This window comes from Choloepus didactylus, chromosome 15 (assembly GCF_015220235.1).
Source record: "Choloepus didactylus isolate mChoDid1 chromosome 15, mChoDid1.pri, whole genome shotgun sequence".
Taxonomy (NCBI): domain Eukaryota; kingdom Metazoa; phylum Chordata; class Mammalia; order Pilosa; family Megalonychidae; genus Choloepus; species Choloepus didactylus.
In genome coordinates, this window is record NC_051321.1 from 40,426,513 (window position 1) to 40,452,947 (window position 26,435).

General features: G+C 39.0%; 1 protein-coding gene across 8 annotated transcripts in view; it reads left to right on the forward strand.

Moving 5' to 3' along the window:
* Positions 1 to 26,435, forward strand: part of PCGF5 (polycomb group ring finger 5) — a 179,266-nt gene that overhangs the window by 71,415 nt on the left and 81,416 nt on the right. For 4 of the 8 annotated variants that reach the window (XM_037804091.1, XM_037804084.1, XM_037804087.1 and 1 more), the window contains one exon: positions 10,503 to 10,786. In XM_037804091.1, the coding sequence (XP_037660019.1) occupies positions 10,675 to 10,786 (112 nt within the window). In that variant the 5' untranslated portion in view covers positions 10,503 to 10,674. The other 4 variants (XM_037804089.1, XM_037804085.1, XM_037804086.1 and 1 more) reach the window with 4 other exon arrangements.

Below are 26,435 nucleotides of genomic sequence, written 5' to 3' on the forward strand. Positions count from 1 at the left end.
ATTACTTTTTTACATTCTTTTATTGTGAAGTATGACATATATACAGAAAAGTGATAACTTTCAAATTACAATGTAGCAGGTAGTTAGAGAGCAAATTTCAAAGAATGTTGTGGGTTACAGTTCCACAATTTTAGTTATTTCCTTATTGTGAAGTATAACATATATACAGAAAAGTGGTAACTTTCAAAGTACAATTTAACAAGTAGCTATACAGCAAATATCAAAGCATGTTATATGCTACAGTTCCACCATGTTAGTTATTTCCTTCTAGCTGTTCTAGTACCCTGGAAACTAAAAATAAATATTTATATAAAGATTCAGTATTTGTAATCCTTTGTTAAATCCTGTCTTGTCTGTTGCTTCCCCTCTCTCTCGTTTGATCACTGTGTCAATCTTCAGGATATCTGGGTAGTGACCACCCTAACTTGTTCATATTGAAAAGGGGTGTCGACATTATGGGAAACGGGGACATATCTGGTTGATGTTCATGAAGAGGCTGTTTCCTCTGAGTTTGAGGACTTATTTAGTGTAGGAACACTCTGGAGGATTTAAGTTTCTGAAAAATAAACTTAGTGAGTGAAACTTCTGTAAAGTGTCAGATAGGGACCTAGGTATTCTTAACATTTTTGGGACTACTGTTGATTAGGGATTGGCATATTGTGTCCATTGGAATATCTAGCGGTAGCTTGCATAGGAGTAACCTCCAGGATAGCCTCTCAGCTCTATATGAAATATCTCAACGACTGTAACCTTATTTTGTTACCTTTCCTTTTCCCTTTTTGGTCAAGAAGGCACTCTCAATGCCTCAATGCCAGGGCCAGGCTATTCCTGGGAGTCATGTTCCACATCAGTGGAGAGACTTACACCCCTGGGAGTCATGTCCCATGTCCCGTGTAGGGGGTAGGATAATGAATTTATTTGCAGAATTGGGTATATTGCTTTTATTGTCTCATACAATCCTCATAAAAACTCCTCTGAAGTATATACTTTTATTATATCTGTTTAAGTAACAAGAAAACTGAGGCAGAGGATAATTATTTGCCCTAGGACACACAGCAAGTAAGAGAATGTGCCAGAAGTTGAACTTGGGAAGTCTTGACTACAGAGTCAGACTTCATTTATTTTTTGTTCATTTGCCCATTCATTTGTTCATTTCTTTCTTTCTTTCTTTCAACATATATTTAATGAGAGCCTATTGCATTTCGTGGTTGATTCTAGGGATATAGCAGTGAAGACAAAGGCCTTGCCCTCATGGATGTGATGCTCTGCTAACCACTTTTTAATGCAGTCATTGTGTATTCTCTTCTGTCCTCTAATCTAAGATGGTTTGATGCTGTTGCTTTCTTCAGTTTCTCCTCAAGAAAGTACCAAAAAAAGGTTTGATAACTGGGTGGAGCTTTTCCAGTCAGCTGAGATAACCCTTTTGAACAGATAGAAATGAGAAAAGTATTCAAAATAGTTTCTGTCTTCTTGAACTACCAAGGACAAGATATCACAGCTTCGGAGACTATTATAGGGTTTATTATCCTGAAGGTCAAGAATTAAGAATTTCTACCTTATATTATGGCTAATGTCCCCTGTTTTAATTTTGGCTAATTTTGTCTTAGGTTTCTCTGCAAACTTGGTTAAAAATTATTCCGTATCCTAGTCATTAAGTCTTTGAGTGGTAAGGACAGTAAGAAAAACACTAATTTGCTTTTTGCTTTTAAGAGATTTTGTGTTTTGGCCCAAGATGTAATTGTGAAGTAGGACAGAGAAGGTCATCTTTGGTGCTCTGCCATCTCCTCTTTCCACTATGCTTTCCTTCCTCCTGCTAGCACCCTAGCCTCCCAGCCAGCAAACTGTTACCATTAATACCCTGCTAATGTATTAACTCATTTCTAAACTCCTTGCATCCTTTCTTGGCCTTTCTCCTTTCCTATAGACTAAGTCCGCTAATTCTGGCTAAGCTGGGAACAGAGAGTTCAAGTGATAGACCATAAAGGCTTAATTGTGATCCTGCCTGGAGAACATGCATTTTAATAGAAAATATCTCTGCTATCACCTCATTTGAAAGCAGTGAATAAATGAAACACACAACTTCTGCAATGTTGAACTAAATTATTAAACTTTTTATAGGACTAGTTTACTTTGCACAACTTTGTATTGCATATTGAAATATTTAGGTTTCCCCATACTGTTTTGAAAAATTGAGTGTGATGAATACTAAGTTCAGAGGAAGAGTACTTTTCTGACAATTGCATGTGTTACCTTTTACTGTATCTTAGGATCGATTACCCTGCCCAGAGTATCCCATTCTTTCTACAAACATTCTTTAAATGTGTGTTAGCATCAGAACATCTGCTGGATGGTACAGCATTGCTAAGTACCATTCAACTGCTGATGATCCACAAAATTACTTCTACTTTACATTTTTACAGCACTTTACTGTTTACAATTTAAAAAGCATTTCTTGCCTATCTCATCTAATCTCCTACATGACTATTATAACAACATACAAGTATGTAAAGAAAATCTTCCCTGTAGATGAGTAATTAAGATAATATTAATCCCAGTTTTCATGGGAAAAAAAATGAAGCACAGGGAAGTTAAGTGATTTGCCCTAACTAAAAACCAGGTTTTCTTGACTCCAGGTCTAGTGTGCTTTATTCTCAACCACAGCTACCTATAAAATCAGAACTTTTCTACAATTCATATGCCTGGTGTCCTCTGGCATTTGAATGTTTATGTCACTGAGTTTCTACATTGCATTTGCTCCAATTGAATTTCATCACTTTTTAAATAGGACTTTTTCTTTTTTCCTAGCTTCTATAAGCCATCCTAATTTAGAATCATCTACATTCAGATTTGATAGAATATTCTCAGTTTCTGCATTTAAGTCATTTGTCCATTTATGATCCTTAGGGATTTAATCTAACCTCACAAAATAACAGTTTTGGTTCTATACAGATATTTTTAAAAATCATAGCCCTGATGATTGGAATAAGTCCAATTTTTCCTTATAGTCCATAACTATTTTAGTTTCATTCTCTGTTCTTCTAGTCTAAATGGAACTTGCTCCATCCAACTGTTGAAATCACAGTAACGAAAACACAGATTTTTGCATCTCCCAAAGAAGAAAAAAAAAAAAAAAGTTTTGGTACCTCTCTTTAGCATAATGTTTTAAAGCACTTTAAAATATGTATTTCACTGGTTACACAGTTCCTCTTAGACTAATCTGGTCCTATACCCTGTTCTAGTTTGCTAATGCTGCTGGAATGCAAAACACTGGAGACGGATTGGCTTTTATAAAAGGGGGGTTATTTGGTTACACAGTTACAGTCAGGCCATAAAGTGTCCAAGGTAACACATCAGCAATCAGGTACCTTCACTGGAGGATGGTCAGTGGTGTCCGGAAAACCTCTGTTAGCTGGGAAGGCACGTGACTGGCATCTGCTCCAAAGTTCTGGTTTCAAAATGGCTTTCTCCCAGGACATTCCTCTCTAGGCTGCAGTTCCTCAAAAATGTCACTCTTAGTTGCACTTGGGGCGTTTTTCCTCTCACAGCTTCTCCAGAGCAAAGTCTGCCTTCAGCTGCTGTCTTCAAACTGTCCCATCATCTGCAGCATCTCTCTCAATTCCTTTGCATTCTTCAAAGTGTCCCTCTTGGCTGTAGCTCCTCTTCAAAATGTCACTCACAGCTGCACTGAGTTCCCTCTGCCTGTCAGCTCATTTATATGGCTCCACTGATCAAGGCCCACCCTGAATGGGTGGGGCCATGCCTCCATGGAAATATCTCATCAGAGATATCACCTACAGTTGGGTGGGGCTCATTTCCATGCAAATCTAATCAGCACCAAAATGTCTGCCCCACAAGACTGCATCAAAGAATATGGCTTTTTCTGGGGGACATAATACATTCAAACCAGCACAACCTGTTTCTCTGTATTCATTTTTAGTATGTTGACTTAATGTCTCTATTTTTCTGGATTTCCCATTTATCTTTTGTATCCATAGCTTTTGGGGTTTTGCCTTGTCATTGTATTTGGGAGCATCTGCTCTTAAGCAAGTAGAACTAACTTCTCAAGCACTCATAGTGCTCCTTCTTTCAACTGGAGTTTTTGTCACTTGGTCATATGCCATTTAACACTTTATTAATACATTTGGTGTATTGCTCCGTAGTTGTTTCTTGTGGGTAAGTCTTTACTCCCCACTGTGATTTTAATGAATAGTCCTAGAAGGCAGGGATTATGCCTTAATACATCCTTCAAGAAGAAACCCAAGAAAAACAGAATCTGTCTTAGAGTGTGTGCAGTAATTCAGTCTTTCAAGAAGTATTTACCTGAATGCTACTGTTTGCCTTTCATTCTGCTAGGGACACATAGTCAAGCAATGGGCTTACACTCTAGTAGGGTGTTCAGACAGATAAACCTGATAATTCAAAATACTGTGATATGTTATTTGAGAGAGTCAGTATGACATGTTATGTAGGTATATAGTGTATGTGTATAGAGGAGGCTCCTCAAAAGCTGTCTAGGAAGGTGGCTTCTGGGATCTAGCTGACACCTAAAGGATATATAAGAGTTCCTCATTTTTAGCAGGGGTGGGAAGGAGTTTAGGGGGCTGTTGGTATGGGTGCTCCTGTGGAAGAAGACCCATCAATCTAGCTGTGGGGTAAAGAGGTTCATTATAGCCGGAGCATGGGGTTCAAGTGAGGGGCTAAGATGTGACAGGGATCTGGGGTGGTCTTATTAATTGCTTGGGCTTTATCCTAAGAACAAGAGTTTTTTAAAGTCAGGGAGTGGCATGGTCAAATCTGTAGTTTAGGGTTTTCTAACTCTGCTGTGGAGAATGGTTTGCCCAGAGAAGAGCTGTAGGGAGACTACATAAGAGGTCACTGAAGTAAAACAGAGTAGAGATGATAGTGATGAGAACCAGCGTTAAGTGGAGGGATTCAACACATTTAGCAGAAAGTGTCCTTGACAATTATTAGATTGGGGTTGGAGTGCAGTAAGAGAAAAACAGACATGGTCAAGGGTGATTGGAAATCCTTCAGTATTCTGTTCCTCTTCCATTCCTCCATGCATTGATTTTAGGCAGCCATAGATTTTGATCTATAATATCCATGGCCATAAAATAAATACATTTGTACCCAGTATGACAATTATATTTTACCATTTTCTAAAGTCTCTAGAGGAAGACTTAGATTGTAGAGGATAGTTTATATGCTACAGATATTCTATATGTTAAAAGATCAAACAGCATACTTAGGTATATAAAATAATTTACAGTAATGAAAAAAGTCATCTTTTTATATTTCAGAGAAATATAAAGATATAATTCTATTTTTAAAATTGTATGCAATTAAAAATAAGTTAATTGGTGATATATTTATTAGTCAAAGAAGGAAAGTGGACTTTGCATTGCTCAGACTTAACTGAAATAAAAATCTAGACATAAAAAATAAAGTCAGTCTCTAATAAAGAAAAAATAAGTAAAAACAACAACAACAAAAAAAACAACACCCACATTTCTTAGAGATGCAGATGGCTCTAAGTGGCATCTAGAGTAACGAAAAGACATTTGTGGTTTCCTGGCAGAGTCTGGGTCAATAATGAATGAAACAAGTTATCTCTTTGGGATTCTGCTTCTTTAGTAGGGAATCCCCACTGGCCAGTTCACTCCTAAGTACCTTCTAGGAAGTGATTCTTTTATTTCCCTTGTTTTATTCTTTCCTTCCTTTTTAAAATGTTTTTTATCTATTATTATTATTGTTGTTAGTATTATTATGAAAATTAATCTGTTTCTTACCAGGCCTCCCTTAAATTCTTGGACTTGGGAAGTCCTCTTGAGAGGTGTACAATATACGGAACTGGCACCTTTGATTTTATCTTGGCACTGCCAGATCAGCTCTGTGATTCTGGATTTACCACTTCTCTGGATCTTAGTTTCTACATTTGAAAAATGAGAAGGCTCAAGTAGATTATTGATAAGGAACTCCCAGCTATGATTCCTCTGCCCTACCGTTTCTCTTTCCTGATCCTCTACATCCAGTTGCTTCCAGGCCTTTTTTTACTTGAGGGTCCCACTGGTACTGGAGATGTTATCAGAGCCACTTCTGTGACTTGTCCCCTGACCCCACTGGCAGAACCAAGGGAATAAGGATGGGTTACTAGAAGGCAGACCCAGGAGAGGAGAAATGGCAACACAGCAGTGGCAAGTCCTGTGTTTTAAATACTTGGAATCTAGGGAAACTTGCCCCTGTATAACATTCCCTCTTGCCATTTCTTTTGTTACTATTTTTAACCAGTGTTTGAGTTTTTTCTTTGTTTTGTTTTTCTTTTGTGTGTGTGCGAGTTTCTTTTCCTTGGGTGGGAAAGGTGGGAGTGGTTGCTGAAGAGGGGAAACGAGAAACATCAGAACTTCCTAGGGACACAAGGCATGGATTTCCTTCCAAAGGTTACAATTCTCTTCCCCTGAAGGCCACCATTTGCAATTTCTCTGCTGTTATGGCAACCCCATCTCACATCCATCTTTGGGTGCTGCTCTATAACATATTCATAACCCCTCCATAACCAGTGTCCTCCTAAAATCCAGCTAAGTTCATTTCCTCTCTAAATGCTAATTAACTCCACCAATCACCAATCACACTTAAGTCCCCTGGACTTATATTAAGTGTGATTCTTTTTAAAAATATATTTAAAATATGTTCAGATATGAAACAGGAAAACACCAAGTCATTTTGTATACATTGCAGTATATATAGTAATATCTTGCATTACATATTTTAAATACACTAGAAATAGGGTAACTTTTCACATATTGATCTGTTTATCCTCAGAGATGAAAGTTCTGAAGACTAGTCCTTCAGCCATCAAGTCATTTGACTTAATTTGTTTTCTGTGTACATCGTGTTAGCTGGGACTTATTGAAATTGATCCCAGTTTAGAAACTGGCATGTATATTTTTGTAAAGTGGTTTTTATTAGGACTACAAAAGTGTAGTTATTGAAAGCTCTTTCAGAAAATGTATTACTCCTGCTATGATACTAAAAAATGGTAAATTTTCTCTTTTATGTTATGTCTACTCTACAAAAGTTTAACTATAAAGGACAGTTTAAAAAGCAGACTTGGTTTGCTTGGTATATTTTAAAGTTGAGTGGATCTGCTGCTGGACCACTGGTTCTTGGTTTCACTGGTTTGCCACTAGAGCCACCTCCACAATCTATCATTCTATAAAGAAGGTTAGTCCTGTCAATGGGAAATAAAGAAAATAATTTTCATTCATTCTGCCGACCAGTCTTTACTATCAACTCCATATCCGTTACTGCTTTCCCTTCTACTAAAGCGAAGATGATTCAATTGCAACACCTTTTCCTGTTTCTGATACAGCTTATAAGGCTGATTCCCTTTTCTCCTCCAGCTACCTTGATGTTAGTTTTAACTTTGTTTCACCAGTGGACATCATACTGATTTGCCTGCTACCTAAGATTACTGGGTTGTAATCTTCTAGGAAGCCAAAGACCAGGTCTAATTTATTTTTAGCAAAATTGCGTTTGTAATAGATACTTGTGAGTTTGTGGAATCTGGTGGAATAGGATTGAATGACTTTATTGTGTGCTTTTGAGTTACCTTGTTTGCAAAGAATGGCCTCTTGTGGCTCTCAAAATCCCCTAGAAAGAGTTTTTTGTTTTGTTTTTATTTTTGAGCCTTGCAAAGAGTAATAATTCTTTACCCTTTAACCTTTCCACTCCTCGACCCTCGTTCTCCCACCGTGCTTGCTTATAGTTGCAAAGGATCATGATCTCTGGACCCACCCTTCAGTAACAACCTAGTTAAATAAGTTGAAAATGAAGGGATGTCTTGGTCTCTACCGTGGCCCGGGTGGGACTGGCTTGGATAAGACAGCCGAGTAGATTATTTCACAGGGTCAGTCAGTCTCAACCTTGACCGTTGCCTTTTCAACTCTCCAGGAAAAAAAATGTCAGTCTTTGTTATGATGAAAGCAACCGGGAGGGGCGGTGGTGGTGAGAAGAACCAAAATAAAATTTGTTTAAAGCTAAACGTCGCACAGAAGAACCACAGTAAAATTTGACCAAAGATAAATGTCGCACAGAAGCTGCAGTAGCGGGGCGGGGGGGCGACCACAGCACCTGCGAGGGCGGCGGCAGGCGGGCGGGGCGTGGCCGGCGGGCGGGGCGTGGCCGGCGGGCGGGTCGGCGGTAGGCGTGGCCGGCGGGCGGGGCGGCGGTGGGCGTGGTCGGCGGGCGGGGCGGTGGCGCCGGCGCCGGCAGTTGGAAGGGGGAGGAGTTGCCCTTGGAGGCGGCACCGGCCCTGGGCCCCGAGGCCCGCGGCGCCCTATCCGGCCCTAGCCGAGTGGCCCCGCGGAGCCGGCGCGCTCCCGCCTGCAGGGGGAGGGCAGACCGGGCGCGGGGACCGGCCAGGCCGCGACGGGCACTGTTTCTCTTTCACTTTCCTTCCCTTCGGGGCCGACGCGCTGGCAGGAGAGGAGCGGCGGTGGCCGTGGGGTAGGTACGGGCAGGCCTGGGAGCGGCGCCGAGGGGTCGGGATTCCGGCCGTCCCGCGCTCCCCGCCCAAGTTTGTGCCCTTTGCAGGAGCGGCGCCTCGAGGCACCTGCCGCGGCCGGTCCCGCCCGGAGCCGGGAAAGCTCCCTCCGGGTCGGGCGGGCCGGAGTCCGGGAGCTTCGAAGCGGCTCCCCGCTCTCGCGAGCAGAGAGGGCGGCCGGCTGCTGACTGAAGGCCGGGGAAGAGCAGGCGCGTCCTCCGTAGCGCAACTCCGGCCCGGCGCGAGTGGCGCGTCAGGCAGGCCCGGGCCCGCGCACCTGCCGGGCGGGCGGGGCGGACACCGGCTTGGACCGCGCGCCGCTGCGCCTACGGATCCTGCCGGAGGAAGACTAGTTCCCTACCGCCGCCGTCACTGCAAGTACTTGCTTCCTTTAACTGTCTTGGTGACAGTGCTTTATGGCTTATGATCTTAATTACTAACCCAGGTTGGGACCGTGTATTTCCGCTCTTAAAGGACTTTCTCTTACTTTGGAGCTTCCTGGCATACCTGTGGGAAAGGCAGGGCAGGTAATTCCAACGTACAGAGGACGAAACCGAGACCCAGGTACGGATGTTGAATGACTTGCTGAAGGTCATACAGGGCTGAGGACAAGAACCCAGACCAGACACATACACCCCCGCCCCCGTCTGTTAATGTTCTCCATCAGTGACACTCTCGATATGATTTCCCGAGTAGATGGGATGATTACACTTAGATCCTATCACGTGCACATTCGCAATGGCTATGCGTCGGTGGAATGTTGTTTTCCAGTTGCTTTATAATTGTCTATGAATTTTAACAGCTAAGCTAGAAGAAAAGTTCCTGTTTATAGAATGAACTTAGGAAAATCAACACCTTCTTTCAAGTTTGTTTTCTGAGAGGGCACACTCGTAACCTTTAAAACTTTTTTTAGTCATCTTATATACAAGCCAGCTATGCCAAACGTTTCAGAAAATGTTAATGTCATTTATTTCATTTTTACTGTGTGCTTGCTTTATGTGTATTGTCTCATTTAATCCTCACCACTCTAGATGGTTGGCACTCATTATTTCCATTTAACAGTTTAAAAAACCAAGACTTAGGATAAGTAATGTCCAGGTTATACATGTACTAAATGTGACTAGTCTAATAGAAGAGATAAAGAATTGAATGACTATAAACCAAAGTAAAAGAGAAACATAATAGAGAAGCAAAGGTTAAAGACTAGGAAGAGATTACACATGAAGATTGCATTGGAGATGGGTAGATCTGGCAAGAGAGGAAGGGCTTATTAGGCAGAGAGCATGGATCCTGGAGAGTAGACTGTGGGAGAGGAGTGATCAGCTCAGTTTGCCTGAAGAAAGGTGTTGAAGGTCAGCCTGTGGTGCGTCTTCTGTGACACACTGAGGAATTTAAACATATTTCTATTCATGAAGAGTTGTCGCTGGTATTTTTTGAGAATAGGACTCAAATATGATTGAATAAAATAAACCTGGTAGCAGAATGTAAGATGGCTGGAACCTGGAGCAGTAATACACAAGTAGCGTGACTGTGAATAGAATGGAAAAGGGCACAACTTGATTTAACTACTGACTGATGGTGGGGTAAAAAATGTAAAAGGAAACATCTTTTTAGGGAAGGTAATGTTTTCAGTTTTGAATCTGGTATTGACAGAAACTGATAGAACGATCAAACAAATAATCAAAATGGATTGCTGGAGAGGGGAAGATAATCAAAGCTGGAGTTAATAACCTGGTTCTCTTTTGCACAGAGGTGATGCTTGAGGCTCCAGGAGGAATTTTTCAGTTTCCAAATTATTGTAGCAGGTTTACAGATTAATGTTATAGTGAAGGAAACATTTTATTCACCTATTCATCAAGTTCAGAGCATGTAACACTTGCTGTTATTATAATGATATTATTGCAGTATGAGAAAGTTGACATCTTTTTCTGTCATCTTTTTGAAATTACTGTGTAAACAGATATGGAAAAGCAAAACCATCAGAAGGAGTGATGATCAGCGATCTCATGGTAAATCTGGATGTTGCTCCTATGCCTCAAGACATCCTATTGGGAACTGCACACCAGCTCCTAGGATCAGACTTGCATCCACTTAATACCCCTCTTTGCCTGAACTACTAAAACTAACCACGAATGGCTACCCAAAGGAAACACCTGGTGAAAGATTTCAATCCCTACATCACCTGCTATATCTGTAAAGGGTATCTGATCAAGCCAACTACGGTGACTGAATGCCTCCACACCTGTAAGTATTCTTTTGTGTCATCTACCCATCAAAAGTTATGCCTATACTTACCTTTTTAAAAACTGCCCTATTTTGGTTTTATCTAGATTTTAACTTTAAAAAAAATCAGTATTCTAAGAATTATCTTACTTTGAATTGGTTTTGGGGAGACTTGTCATTTAAATACCAGTGGCATGAATTTTTTTGTTATTTGAATCTTAATGGTTGACTTGTATTTGATTTGTAAAATGTCCTGAAAACCAGTTGCATATTGTTGGGTATGGTTTTTTTTGAAGTGAACTATTTTAGATTTTTTATTTAAAAAATTATACCAAAGGAATTTATCTGCTCAGAGGTTTTGCTGGGATAGGCATACTTTAGTTCAGTAGGTCTTAAAATGTGTTTCCTAGATGGGCAGCATCAGCATCACTTGGGAACCTGTTTGAAATGCAAATGATCAAGCCCCACTCCAGACCTACTGAATCTGAAGTTCTGGGGGTGCCACTGCTCTGGCATTAATACCTCTCCCATGAAAAGAGGAAGAGAATTTTTATAACCCCTTGTGCTAGGATTACACATACTTTTTCTGTTTCTGCCAGTATTTTTTTTTCCTATTTCTATTAAAGTAATCCCAATAAAAGTTCCAGCTTAATGGCTGTTATGTGCCTCAAATTAGGTACCTTAATACTTGGTTTCATTTTAGCTTTACAATAACCTTGAGCAGTGTGTAGTGGATGTGGAAAGGGACAGAAGATGCAGAGATTATCTTCTTTAGGATGTGAAATCTAAGAGGTTAAGTAACTTGCCCAGTGTCACAGCTAATGATTGAGGTGGAAATATATTCAACTCCAAAGTACAGGTTCTTTATAATATAACATAGTGTCTTTTTTTGTAAACCTTCCCTTTCAGCTATTCTCCATCTGCTAAACTGATACAATAATAAACAAGATTTAGTGGTTCTCCCTTCTTCAGTATTATATGGGTAACTGATGTTTCTTCAAGTCTTCTTTTAAATGACTGAAAAGCATTTCAGCTCTTTGCCTGTCCTCAAGCCAGCTAGGTTGGTACTCCATACTTCTCTCAGAGAGAAATTCTGCAGTTAACACTTCCTGGTTGCTCTCTGAATGTAGAAAGAAGGACACCAAAAAGCTGAGTAGGATGGCTGCCTGCAGCAGTCGTTGATGTTCTTAGCACTCCATTAGTGTGGAAGAGAAAGAGCTAGCCAGTCAGAAGTGAGGCAGAGGCAGAGACGGTAAGGCAGACTATGCATCCCATCCTTCTGACAAGGAGATGTAAAAAAAAGGGTTATGAAAGCCACACTTATAACTAAGCTCAGACTTCACCTGCAAAAAATCACTTCCCTTCAGCAGGCCAAGGACATTTGATAAAAAATAAAATCAAAAGATGAGTAAAACTGTAAAACACAAATGAGTTTTAGCTTTAAATGGTCACCTAATACTAGATGAACAAAATCCACGTTAACCATGGTTACATGTCTGTGAGGTAATTTTAATAACGTAATAAAATTAAATGTATTCACACAATAATTATTAGATATTTAAAAATAAATAATTAGATGTCAGGCACTTTGCTAGGCACTGGGGGATAAAGTGATAAATAGAATAAATTTGGAACTTACGCCCTATCAAGCAAAACTTCTCATAAGCCAAGAAGAAAGTTCACAGATGAATTTGTCTCTGTTTCTTTTCTGAGACCTCAATCAGCTATGCTGCCTCCCAGACCTTTATTTCTGACAACCTTTTTCTGAGCTTCAGATCAGCATTTCTACTGGCTGTCCACTTGGATGTCATAAAGTCACTTGGAATTCAACAAATCTGTGAATGAACAAATAGGATGCCAACACCCAGTTGTCTAAGCAAGAAATAGGCTCCACACTTGACTCTCTTTACCTTCACTAACAAAACTGGGACAAAGTCCTGTCTAGTCTCTCTCTTTAGTATTTTTTAAATCCGTCCGTTCACTTCCATCTGCCTGTTAACTGGTTTTGGTCAGGCCCTCATTACTTCTCAGGAAAGCCACTGCAGCAGACTCCTAACCCTTCCAGAGTTGTAACATTTAAAAGTTTACTGTTGTCATCACTGTTACTTTTCAGCCTACCCTAAAATTTGTTAAAGATATTCTGTTCCCCTCTGGATAAATTAAAACTCCTTAATGCTGGTCTGTTTCTGCGTATCTCTTTCTTCTCCACTGCCTAAGGCATGTAACTGATTCAGCTGCCTGTTCTGCTTGTAATGCACTTTTTCCTCTCTGGGCCTGGATAAGTTAACCGATTCTTTAAAACTCATCTCCTCAAAGATATACCACCCACCTGCTACCACAGACAGATTTGGATTAACTTTATCACTAGTTTGATTAAGTGCTTTATAAAACTTAAATGAATAACTAAGTTGATTATTTTATTGTGTTTTTCCCTTCAGAGATTCAAGTGCAGTGGTATGTAACATGAAAGGCATGTGGGCAATGTAGGTTAGGAGTTAAGAATTTTGAAAAACTACCTTCTAGAATCTAGGTAGGAGTCTTGTGGGTCTTAGGGAGAGGGAGTCTCTGGAATGGGAACTAATTGGCAGTCCTAGATTATGGGATGCTCTTTCTCTTATATCAGGGCCCTGAGAAATTTTTGAAGCTTCTTAAAATTATATAGGTTTGTTAACTTAAAATGAAAGACTTCTTACACAAACTAAGAACAAAGGAGCTTAACTAAGAATGAGTTCTTTGGGAAAATACATTGTTTTACTCAGTTTTTAACTTTACAAAGAAAGTTAATAATTAAATATAGTTGATGTAATAAGATGATTTTGGTAATACACAAGAATGAAGGAATAACTTAATCATGAGATGGTAAAACTTAATTACTGCCAACCATTTATAGTTTTTAAACAAGAATCATAAATGCATAAGTACAAATTCTTGATTCATTGATACTGTTTAAGAATCTTATGCCGCATGCACTTGCTGGTCAAATTGCAGTACTCAGGGTAGCAACAGCAAGCAGCAGCCACATCACCTGGGAATTGTTAGAAATGGAGATTCTTTAGCCTTATCTTAGACCTACTGAATCAGAATCTCTGAGGGCATGGTCATAAATCTATGAAATAACAAGCCCTCCAGGAAATTCTGTGGTGTATTGAAGTTTAAGAAGTACTGCTCTCTAAGTAACACAGTTGTTATGTGGTATAGCTGGGTTCTGAATCCTGGTTATCTGACTCAAACATGACTTCATAATAAATTATGATATTTCCCTAATTTTATTTTGTCTTCTTTGAACTGCTTGGCTGTATTTTCTAAAATTTCTTTAAGCAACATATCAATTTAAAATAAAGTACATTTAAAATTTATATTTAATCAGGCTGTGTTTTCATTGTCAATCAGGATCTGAATTTCTTATCAATTCTCAATGAATAAGCAATATATGAAGAAAAAATATATATTGAACTTTCCAATAAATATCTATATAATTTGATTTTTAGGATAAAAATAAAATACCTGTTTTTGGAATAAAAATCAAATACCTAAATAGAAATTATGTATATAGTTTCAATAGCTACAAATATAATGTTTGCAATAGCTACAAATATAATAGAAATGAGGTCAATGATAGAAAGATGTTACATGTTTCAGACCATATTTTGGCAGAAACCAGTCATTCATTTATGAAAGTGATTATAGTGTTCATTTTAATTACTTTTTAAAATAAGAGATCTTAATCTATGTATCATCATTCATAATAGTGTTAAAGAAGAATTGTATATTAGATGTATGATTCTTCTAGCTTTTGAAACCATGCTTTAGGTAGGAAAGAATGTTTAAACAATTAGTTGTAAAGCATCATAGTGAGCACTGAAACACAACACTCGGGGATAACAGAAATAAAAAATTTGAATTATCTTCTATACTGATTCCTGAAAATAAATTATATCTAGTTCAGAAAGAGTTGGAACTGAAACCAAGGATGGATTGAGAAAAAGCATGTAAGCTAAAATACAAATATGTCCAGGACTAGAAATCATGTTGAATATGCAGGTATTTTTAGGTCTAACACAAACATTAAATGTAAATATTATGAACAAGTGCAATTCAACTGGTAGAAAAGACAAAAGAATTTTCATTTAGATAGGTCCTATTCTAGGTACTTAGGACACATTGGGGAACATACAAGACAATAAGTTGTCAACAAATCAGAGTTGAGTTTGCAGACTACAGTGTTTTATTAAGGACACCAAAGTTTGGCTGCAGCCAAGGATGCGAGATCACTTGTTAAGAACAGAAGTAGTTTTGGGGTTCTAGGAATGGCAGACAATGTTTATAGACATAGAAAGGAAGTTAGCTTGACTCTTATTGATTAGATGAGGGTTAGGGCAAGTGGGTTTTATTTTGTATTGGGTCAAACATAATGAACCAGGGGTTTAATTGACTATCTGAGTCAGCTGCCTTGGTGGGGATTTCAAATTTCAAAAGTTATCAAAAGGAAACTCAAGCGAAAGTTCAAGCAGGAAGTGGGGCATGAGTTTTGTTTTTGTGTTTTGTGGCTCTGAAAGGTCCCCAGGGCTTTCTCTATATAATTTTATTAAAATAAATAGTATTGTTTATTAGAAGATAATAAATAATATAGAAAAAGGAAAAATCAAGCTGAGTAAGGGGAATTGGCAGCCAGTGAGAAGGTGTTAATAAACTGTGTTCAGGGTAGGCCTCATGAAGAAGGTGACATTTGAACGAAGACTTAAGGAGGTCAGATACCTGTTAGGTACCAGTTAGGTATCTGAGGGAAGAGTGTTCCAGATAGAGGGAATAGTGAGAGCAAAGCCTTGAAGGTAGAAATGTGCCTAACATTGAGAAGCAACCAGGAGGCTGATGTGGCTGGCCAGTAGTGAGTGAAGGAGAGTTCAAAGAGGTCATGGGATGAGTGTGTGCCAGAGGCACAGCCCACTGTTACTGTAGGGCTGTTTTAAGGATTTTGGCTTTTACTCTGAGAGAAGTGAAAATGAAGGCCCATTTCAGGCAGTGTTTTGAGCAGAGTAATGGCATGATTTCATGTATGTTTAAAAAGAATCGAACTACTGTAGCAGGGCAAGAGCGGAAGAGGGGAGACCTGTTAGGAAGCTGTTGCAATTATCCAGGCAAGATATGATGGTGGCTTGGAAAAGAATGGTAGTGGTGGTGAGAAGGGTTCAGATTCTAAATATATTTTAAAGATAGGGCCAACAAAATTTAGTAATGGATTGAATGTATGTTACAGAAGAAAAAGGAGTCAAGGATATCATCAAGATTTTTGGCCTGAGAAACTAGAAAGGTAAAGATGTCATCAAATGATATAGAAAAGGCTGAGGGTGAAGCTATTATGGGGGAAAGATCAGGACTTTATTTTTTGGAAATTGCATGTAAGCTATGAGACATCTTAGTGGAGATGGCCATTTGAGAGTTGGATATATGAGTTTGGAGATCATCAGCATATAAATCAAATTTAAACAGTTTACTAAGGGAACCAGTGTGGAAAAGAGGACCAAGGTCTGAACCCTGGGGCATTCCAGCATTAGCAAGTCAGAGAGAAAAGGAGGAGTCAAAGAGACGGAAAGAGTGGGGTCCTAGAACACAAAGTAAACAAATAGTGTTGAGTAGGAATCAGCTGCGTCAAATGTATCGAGTAAGATGGGACCAAAAAAGGACCACTGGATTAGCAGTGTGATGATTATAGATGATCTTGTCTAGCAGTTTCAATGGAGAGGTAGGAGCAAAAGTAAGGTTGGAGAGAGAATGGGAAAATTTTAATTTCCTGATTTTGATAATTGTACTGTGATTATATATGACGTTAACATGAGGTGAAGCTGGGTGAAGGATTCACAAGAACTGTACTATTTTTGCAACTTCTCTAAGTGTAAAATTATTTTTAAAATAGTTAAAAGTAATAAGGATGTGATCAGTATGTTTGCACATTTTTCTCCCATAATGTTCAGCTGTACTGTTGTAGAAGCGGATTAGATAAAGAGTTGGATTTAACCAAGGTTGTAATTTAACTGAGCCAAATATGACCAAAGAAGAGAAGGGCAGGGGAGTTGAAGTAGAGAAGAGCAGAGACATTAAGAATATGTGCAAGGAAGAGATTATTCTGATTGGTCATGGAACATATATTGGTAAGGAGGGGAATGAGCAGCACTCGCTGAGTTACCAGACTCTGTCCTGACCCTCGAGTCTCACTTGACTCTGTCAGCCTGCCTGTGGAAGTGGGTAACCTGTCCAGCCTTCCTGGACCGTCTGGTATCCTGGAATGCTTGTTTTAAGATCCCCCAGACTGTGCTTGAATCCCCAGACTCTGCCCTGTCCCTGTTCAACAAGCTTGGCTTTCCTGCCTTTTCTTTGTCCCAGCAAAACAAGAATAAAACATTCTACTCAGTAGAAAGTAATGCTATCCTCAGGTCCCCCATGAAATTCCAACTCACATAGACCTTTGAAGAAATGTGCCACATATAAAAACGTAAGAAAAATAAAGATGTTCATTATATAAGTAAATAAAAGAGAGATCATCTTTTGGAAGCTAATTACAGCTATTCTGGATTTCTTTTAGTCAGTTTCACACATAAGAATATCAAAAATAGGAAGCTGATGTCTCTTCTCTTTGCAGATGACCAGAGTTTACTTATAAACGATTATTTCAAAGGCAAAATGTGTAGAAAATGAATATTATCAAGAGCACATAAAGATAGTGAAGTGCTTAAGGAAAGAAAAAAAACATACATGTAAGTTGACAGATAAAACCTACAGATGATATGAACAAAGAAAATCAGCATTTGATCACTTCTGATAAACGAAGCATTACTAATGACAATGCCAAGGACTTGAGAGAAAAGACTTAGTGCTCAAGAAATTTTTGTTACATTACTTTGTCTTACCAGAGCTGGGTTGCTAGATATATAAAAGAGATGTGGTTGGGCCATACATCCAAGATAGCAAGAAGAAATGGTTCTTGTACCTGTTGTGAGAAAGCCCCCAGGCACTTGAAAATAAGGAAGATAACCCTTTAATAGTAAACTATGAAATTAACATTTAATGCTGTATCAGAGCAGATATATACAAAGTGATTGGAAAGAGACACAACAAAATAGCTAGTGAACTAGTAGGGCTGTACTAGAATTGGATTAAGCATATAAAGTTAAGGAAAGAATATATAACAGAGAAGTGTAAGTCAATATTGGGCCACCTAGAAATGGAAGTATTGTACAAGCAAAGATGGGCAGTTCCTAGTCAGGTAAAACTGTGTCTTAAACATCACACTTGAAAATCTGAGGACCCAGTTGAAAGGCTATCCTTATGGTAGAGATGACTGCAGGGGATTAAGACCAATAAATGGTAGATATTTCAGGTTCCATTTGCAAGATCATCTCTTATTTAAGATGGATTCCATAGTCTGATGCCATTAAATATACTTGAATTCTCCTTGTTACGATTTAGTCCTCATCCGGTGATTTAACTTATAGTAATACCTAACATTTATTGAATTCTTAATAAGTGTCACTCATTTACACACTATACATTTATCATCTCATTAATCCTGACAAGATCCCAGTGAGATAGGTACCTTTGTTTTCTCCCTTCACATTATGGCGGAGCTGGGATTCAGATCTAGCTAGTCTGACTCAAGATTATCTCTTATGTACTTCTATGCTGTCCTACCTTGGTTTCTCATATAGACCTGCATTATAGGGAGAGAGTACATTATTACATAGTCTTTTTTATTATGTATTGTCCTGTGACAGCTGACTTCTTAATGGCGAATTAATAAAGTAACTTATGGTTTGGTGGAGGGCCAAATCCTGGAATGAGGCATCCTAACAAAGGTACTAGCCAGTGAGGTTTTATTGGCTAGCTCCTGGCCTCTCCTTGACCAGTGTTTCCCAGTTATCTTCTGGCTGCATCAGAATAACCTGAGGGAATTGTGGAAAAGTTGAGAATCCTCATCCTAATCTCCCACAGGTTCTGATTTAACTGGTCTGGGATGGGGACTAAGGATCTGTACTTTAAAAAATCTCATGAATAATTTTATGCCCATCCAAATCACTGCTTTAGATGGCACAATGATCATTTCCCTATTGTACAGCAACCTAGTTCTTCAAATCTAAAAAATGGTTAAGTAAGGAATTCACTTGTAAACTTCAGGCAGAAGTTAAGTGATGTTCATGATGAGATAAATAAAAAGATTAATTAAAGATACAAAATCTTGATGCCAGGGACCAAATGTTACTGACTTTAACACACACACACACACACACACAGTGCGTAGACTTTAGGCCCTGGAGCTGCATGGCCTGGCTCAGTGCCATCTGTGCTCAGGCTATCCAGTACTGTATTCCTCGTTTGCCAAAGAAGGATGGTAATAGTCCATACTGTAGTCCTTACAAAACCGTGAGCCCAGAGCCTGATATTTGCTTAATACTCAGTATGTCTTAGCCCTTGTTGCTATTATTTAAGAGGTTTTCCAAATTGTAGTATCTTTGATGAGCTCACCTTCCCTCTTTCTGACCCAGGTGTTTCTTGTGGTTACAGAATCTTTCCTTCTATAAAGTGAGTGGTGAGAACTGAGATTCTAGTTGGTCTCCATACATAGGCTTAACAAAAGACTGGGACCTTTTTAACGTTATTTTCAATCAGTTGAGTTAACCAGTACAGCACTTGAGCAGTTTCTTTAGGATATTTTTAAAATATGCTTTATAGGTATACTTCAAATTATAAACTAGAATCAAAAGTCAGTCTTCTAGTAATGAACACATTTTTAAGCATCTAAAGGAATACAGCAAATCCTTGTTTTACTGTTTTCAGTTCCACTGAACTTCTGGATTGGATTTCCTTGGGTACTAATTTATATGATTATTGGGCTGTGCTTCATTTAACAGCTTTTTTAAAATGCAATTTTATTGAAATATGTTCACATATCATATAATCCATCCAAAGTATACAGTCAGTGGCTCACAGTATCATCGTATACTTGTGCATTCGTCAGTGCAATCAATTTTGGAATATCTTCATTACTCCAAAAAATAATTTTAAAAATTTTAAAAATAAAAAAGAACACCAAAACATCCCATACCCTCTCTCCCCCATTATTTATTTATTTTTGTCTTTATGTTATTACTCATCTGCCCATACACTTGATCCAAGGAGTGTCAGCCGTGGGGTTTTCACAATCACATGGTTATACAATAAAAGCTATATAGTTATACAGTCATCATCAAGAATCACGGCTACTGCATTACAATTCAACAGTTTCAGGTATTTCCTTCTAGCTATTCTAATACCCTAGAAACTTAAAGGAATATCTATATAAAGCATAAGAATAACCTCCAGAATGACCTCTTGACTCTGTTTGAAATTTAGCCACTGAAGCTTTATTTTGTTTCATTTCTATTCCTTCTTTTGATAGAGACAGCATTCTCAATCCCATGATGTCAGGACCAGGCTCATTCCTGGGAGTTGTGTCTCACATTGCCAGGGAGACTTAACCTCCTGGGAGTCATGTTCCACGTAGGTGGGGGTGGGGGGTTGCATAGTGAGTTAATTTGCAGAGTTGGCTTAGAGATACAGGCCATATTTGAGCAACATAAGAGGTTCTCTCACTCTTTAGGCGTAATTAAACATAGACTTAGCTTCATCATTGGAGAGATAAGTTTCATAAGGGCAATCTTATTAAATTGGGAACCCTAATGCTTAAGAGAATAGAAGGAATTCCCCAGATGGGGAAGTTTAATAGTTCCACATTTTCCCCCAGTCCCTCAAGGGGACTTTGCAAATACTTTTTTATTTTCTGCCCCAAATATTCTGGAATATATTGGAGTGTCACATTAGCATGTGTGGAATAACAAGATTTCATTCCCTATTCTATTCCATGTAATTACATTGTTTAAATAAACTGACCAGACAGGTTAAATTAGAGGTGTGCTACAGAAATACAAATTTTGTACCAAATAAACCGCTCTTCCTTTGGTCTCACACAGAAGTGGGAGTTTTAAAATACACTCAGTATCATCCTTTACCCTGTATTCCAGTTTACCTTGGGCCTAACCAAGTCCATTGCATTCACATCTCTAATTGTAGTCTGATCTCTTTTTCACTTTCTTTTAACGGTTGGTATAAGGAGCAGTGCTGACTTTCAGAGATGCAGAACTCCAACTCTGAGTCTCAGGTGTCACACAGATACCCAAATTTCCAGAAAACTTCCAGGGTATACACGAAGAGCTCAGCATCTCAGCATTTAAAAATAACAGTTAAAACTCAGGAATATATGTGACTTCTGTAAGAGCTGGACAACCTAGGAACTTCACAATAAGCCTTATTGAACATTCTTTACTCCTTAATCATTTCTATTCCCAGATAACCTGTGTTCTCAAATTCAGTTCTCAGTATTTGCTCATGATAGTTTATATAAGTGAGGGCTTACAGTAATTGTCCCTTCATTTTTGGCTTATTTCCCTCAACATAATGTCCTTAAGGCTCATTCACCTAGTTGCATGCCTCACAACTTCAGTCATTCTTGCAGCCACTCAATATTCTGTTGTTTGTATACACCACAATTCACCCCTCTGTTCAGTGATTGATGTACCCTTAGGCTATCTCCATCTTTACAAATCATGAATAATGCCACCATAAACATCAGTGTGCAAATGTCCATTTGTGTCCATGATTTCAGTTCTTCCAAGAATGTGCCACGTAACGGGGCTGCAGGATCATATGGCAGCCCTCCTGTGGAACCATTACACTGTCCTCCAAGAGGTATGCACCATTGTACTTTCCGAACAACAGTGAATAGGTATCTCTCTTTCTCCACATCTTCTCCAGCACTTGTATCTTTCTGTTTGTTTTTTAAACAGTTTTATTCACACACCATACAATCAATCTTAAATGAGCTATCAGTGGCTCCCGGTATAATCACGTAGTTATTTATTCACCACCACAGTCTATATGAGAACATTTTCATTTCTTCTGCAAAGAAGAAGAGGAAAAAATAAAAATAAAATAATAACAAATAATAAAAAAAATAAAAGAGACAACAGCAACAAGAATCCCATACCCCTGCCTTATATCTCCCTCTTATTTACATTTAGCTTTGGTATATTGCCTTTGTTACAATTAATGGAAGAATATTACGCTGTTACTGTTACCCATAGACCCTAATTTGCATTGACTGTAGTTTTTCCATATACCATCCCATTTTCAACACCTTGCAGTGGTGGCATACATTTGTTCTCCCTCATGTAAAAACTTTTAATATTTGTCCATTTAATCACCATCATTGTCCACTCTAGGTTTTGCTAAGTTATACAGTCCCAGTTTTTATCCCATATCTGTCCTTCTGGTGTCATACTTGCTCCTAGCCTTCCTCTTTCAACCATACTCACACTCAGCTTTGTTCATTATATTACAATATTGTGCTACCATCAGATAGTGCTATCCATTTCTGGAGCTTTGCAGTCAATCCTTTTGAACATTCTGACCTCCTTCAGCATCAAATGCCCAGTCTCCACCTTCTTTCTATCTCCTGTTAACTTGTGTCCTTAACTTTAGCTCTCAGGGTTTGCTCATTATAATTAGTTCATATTAGTGTCCATACAGTATTTGTCCTTTTGTTTCTGGCTAATTTCACTTAACATAATGTCCTCAAGGTTCATCAACATTGTTATATGCATCATGACTTTATTCCATCTGTAGCTATGTAATATTCCATCATATACATATACCAAAGTTTGTTTATTCACTTTTCTTTTGATGGACATTTGGGCTATTTCTATCTCTTGGCACTTGTGAATAAGGCCACTGTAAACATCAGTGTACAAATCGCATCCTAGCCTTCAGTTCCTCTGAGTGTATACCTAGTAATGGGATTGCTGGATCATACGGCAATTCTATACTTACCTTCCCGGGGAACCACCAAACTGTCTTCCAGACTGGTTGCAAGATTCTACATTCCCGAAGAGACTCGGGCAAGATGGCGGCATAGAGAGGAGTGGAAGCTAAGTAGTCCCCCTGGAACAACAACAAAAAACCAGAAACAACAAGTAAATAATCCAGAATAACTGCAGGGGGACAAACGAGACCATCCACTCATCATACACCAACCTGAATTGAGAGGAATGCCCGAGAACACAGCATAAAATCTGTAAGTAAAACCTGCGGAACCAAGTCGTGAGACCCCCTCCCCCATAGCCCGAGCTGCAAAATCTCGTGGTGCCAGAGAGAAGCTCTCTCCCAGCAAGCAGATATAGCTCAGCTGAGCTCCAACTGGGGTTTTAAGTAGCGAGTGTGAACTGCTCACTACAGGTACGCATCCCCAAAAAACAGACAGAGGCTTTGGGTGACGACTGACCTGGGAGAGCCGGAGAGTCGCCTTGGACTTGGTCTGAAGGGGACTGTTTCTTTTTTGGCTCAGTGGAGAAAGCCCCAGTCATTTTCAGTTTCCAGGGCTGTGACTCCGGGAAGGGTGGAGACAGCACAAGCAGAGAGCGAGACCATTGAAATGCTAATGACCTCCACCTGGGGGGGTCTGTCTTCTCTAGGAGGAAAGGGGTGGGGCCCTTTCCATTCAGAACCAGACCCCAGAGCCTGGGGGAACACAGCCACACCTCCTCACACCAGTCAAGAATTATAGACTAACAGGAGTCACTTGCTGGGCAGAAAAACACAGTGACCCAAGGCATCAAAGGGTGGAGCAATTTTCTAAGACACACCCTCAGGGAAACCAGATACTGAATATTTCTTCCCTCTGGGACCTGAGCCTGTTCTGGTCTGGGAAAACCTGATTTGGATAACCAAGGAAACCATGCCTAGACAACAGAAAATTACAACCTACACTAAGAAAAACAAAGTTATGGCCCAGTCAAAGGAACAAACGTACACTTCAACTGAGATACAGGAATTTAAACAACTAATGCTAAATCAGTTCAAAAAGTTTAGAGAAGATACTGCAAAAGAGATAGAGGCTGTAAAGGAAGCACTGGACATGTATACGGCAGAAATCAAAAGTTCAAAAAAACAACTAGAAGAATCTATGGAAATGAAAGACACAATGGAAACATACAACAGCAGATCTCAAGAGGCAGAAGAAAACACCCAGGAACTGGAGAACAAAACACCTGAAAGCCTACATGCAAAGGAGCAGATGGAGAAAAGAATGAAAAAATATGAGCAACGTCTCCGGGAACTCAAGGATGAAACAAAGTACAATAATGTACGTATCATTGGTGTCCCAGAAGGAGAAGAGAAGGGAAAGGGGGCAGAAGCAATAATAGAGGAAATAATTAATGAAAATTTCCCATCTCTTACGAAAGACATAAAATTACAGATCCAAGAAGCGCAGCATACTCCAAACAGAAGAGATATGAATAGGCCTACGCCAAGACACTTAATAATCAGATTATCAAATGTCAAAGACAAAGAGAGAATCCTGAAAGCAGCAAGAGAAAAGCAATCCATTACATACAAAGGAAGCTTAATAAGACTATGTGCGGATCTCTCAGCAGAAACCATGGAGGCAAGAAGGAAGTGGTGTGATATATTTAAGATACTGAAAGGGAAAAACTGCCAACCAAGAATCCTGTATCCAGCAAAGCTGTCCTTCAAATATGAGGGAGATCTCAAAATATTTTCTGACAAACAGACAATGAGAGACTTTGTGAACAAGACACCTGCCCTACAGGAAATACTAAAGGGAGCACTGCAGGGTGATAGAAGACAAGAGTGCGTGGTTTGGAACACAATTTTGGGAGATGGTAGCACAACAATGTAAGTACACTGAACAAAGGTAACTATGAATACGGTTGAGAGAGGAAGGTTGGGAGAATGTGAGACACCACAAGAAAGGAGGAAAGATAAAGACTGGGACTGTGTAACTTGGTGAAATCTAGAGTATTCAACAATTGTGATAAAATGTACAAATATGTTCTTTTACAAGGGAGAACAAGCAAATGTCAACCTTGCAAGGTGTTAAAAATGGGGAGGCATTGGGGGAGGGATGCATTCAGCATAAACTAGAGACTGTAACTAATAGAATCATTGTATTATGCTTCCTTTAATGTAACAAAGGTGATATACCAAGGTGAATGCAGATAAGAGGGGGGGATAGGGGAGGCATGTTAGACACTTGACATTGGTGGTATTGTCTGATTCTTTATTCTACTTTGATTTAAGGTTATTCTTCCTTTTGCTGCTTCCTAGCTGTCATTTTTTTTTTTCCTCTTTCTTTTGCCTCTCTACCTTCTTTGACTCTCCCTCCTGCCTTGTGGAAGAAATGTAGAGGCTCTTATATAGATAGTGGTGAAGGTGGTGAACACATAAATGTATGACCATGCAGAAAACCATCGATTATTTACTTGGGATGGAATGTATGGTGAGTGAACAAAATCATATTAAAAATAAAAAATGGGTTGATGACAAAACTTCGAGGGCAATGTACTGAGTGAAATAAGCCAGACACGTTAGGACAATTATTGCAGGGTCTCACTGACAGGAACTAATTATAATAGGTTAACTCATAGACATGAAATATAAGGTACCAAGATATAGGACGAGGCTTAAGAATGGGGAGTGGTTGCTTAATATGAGGAGAATGTTGAATTAGGATGAACTCAAATGTTTGGAAATGAACAGGGGTGTTGGTAGCAAGATGTGAGAATAACTAACAGCGCCGAATGGTGTGTGAATGAGGTAGAAAGGGGAAGCTCAGAGTCATATATGTCACCAGAAGGAAAGTTGGAGGTCAAAAGATGGGAATGTACAAAACTGAATCCTATGGTGGGCAATGTCCATGATCAACTGTACAAATACTAGAAATCACTTCCATGAACCAGAACAAATGTATGACAATACAATTAGAAATTAATAATAGAGGGGCATATAGGGAAGAACTATATACCTATTACAAACTATATACTACAGTTAGTAGTATTTCAACATTTTTTCATAAACAGTAACAAATGTACTATATCAATACTACGAGTCAACAATTGAGGGGGGTTGGTTAGGGATAGTGGAGGATTAGAGTTTCCTTTTCTTGTTTTTCTTTTTTCATCTTTCACTTTATTTCTTGTCTGGAGTAATGAAAAGTTTCTAAAAATTGAACAAAAATTAAGTGTGATGGATGCACAGCTGTATGAGGGTACCCACAGGCAAGTGATTGTACACTTTGGATCTTTGGATAATGTATGGTATCTGAACAATCTCAATAAAAATTAAAAAAAAAAAAAAAAAAAAAAACAAGCAGAAGGAGCTTCTGCAACTTATAGAGACATTTTAGAGATGGCCATTGAAAGCAGAGTTTTGCTGATGCTTTGGAGGTACTAGCCCAGAGTTTGCCCTAAGAAGCTGATACAGAGGAATTTTGGAGAACACCATTTTGAAACACAAAATGGGAGCAAGCAGACACCAGCTATGTGCCTTCACAGCTAAGAGAGGTTTTCTGGATGCCAATGGCCTTTCTCCAGTGAAGGTGTCCTATTGTTGATGGCCTTACCTTGGACACTTTATGAACTTAAGGCTATAACCTTGTAACCAAATAAAAACCCCCTTTATGAAAGCCAAAAAAAAAAAAAAAAAAAAAGATTCTATATTCCTACCAACAGTGAAAAAGTGTACCTCTTTCTCCACATCTTCTTCAGCACTTGTAGTTTTTTTTTGT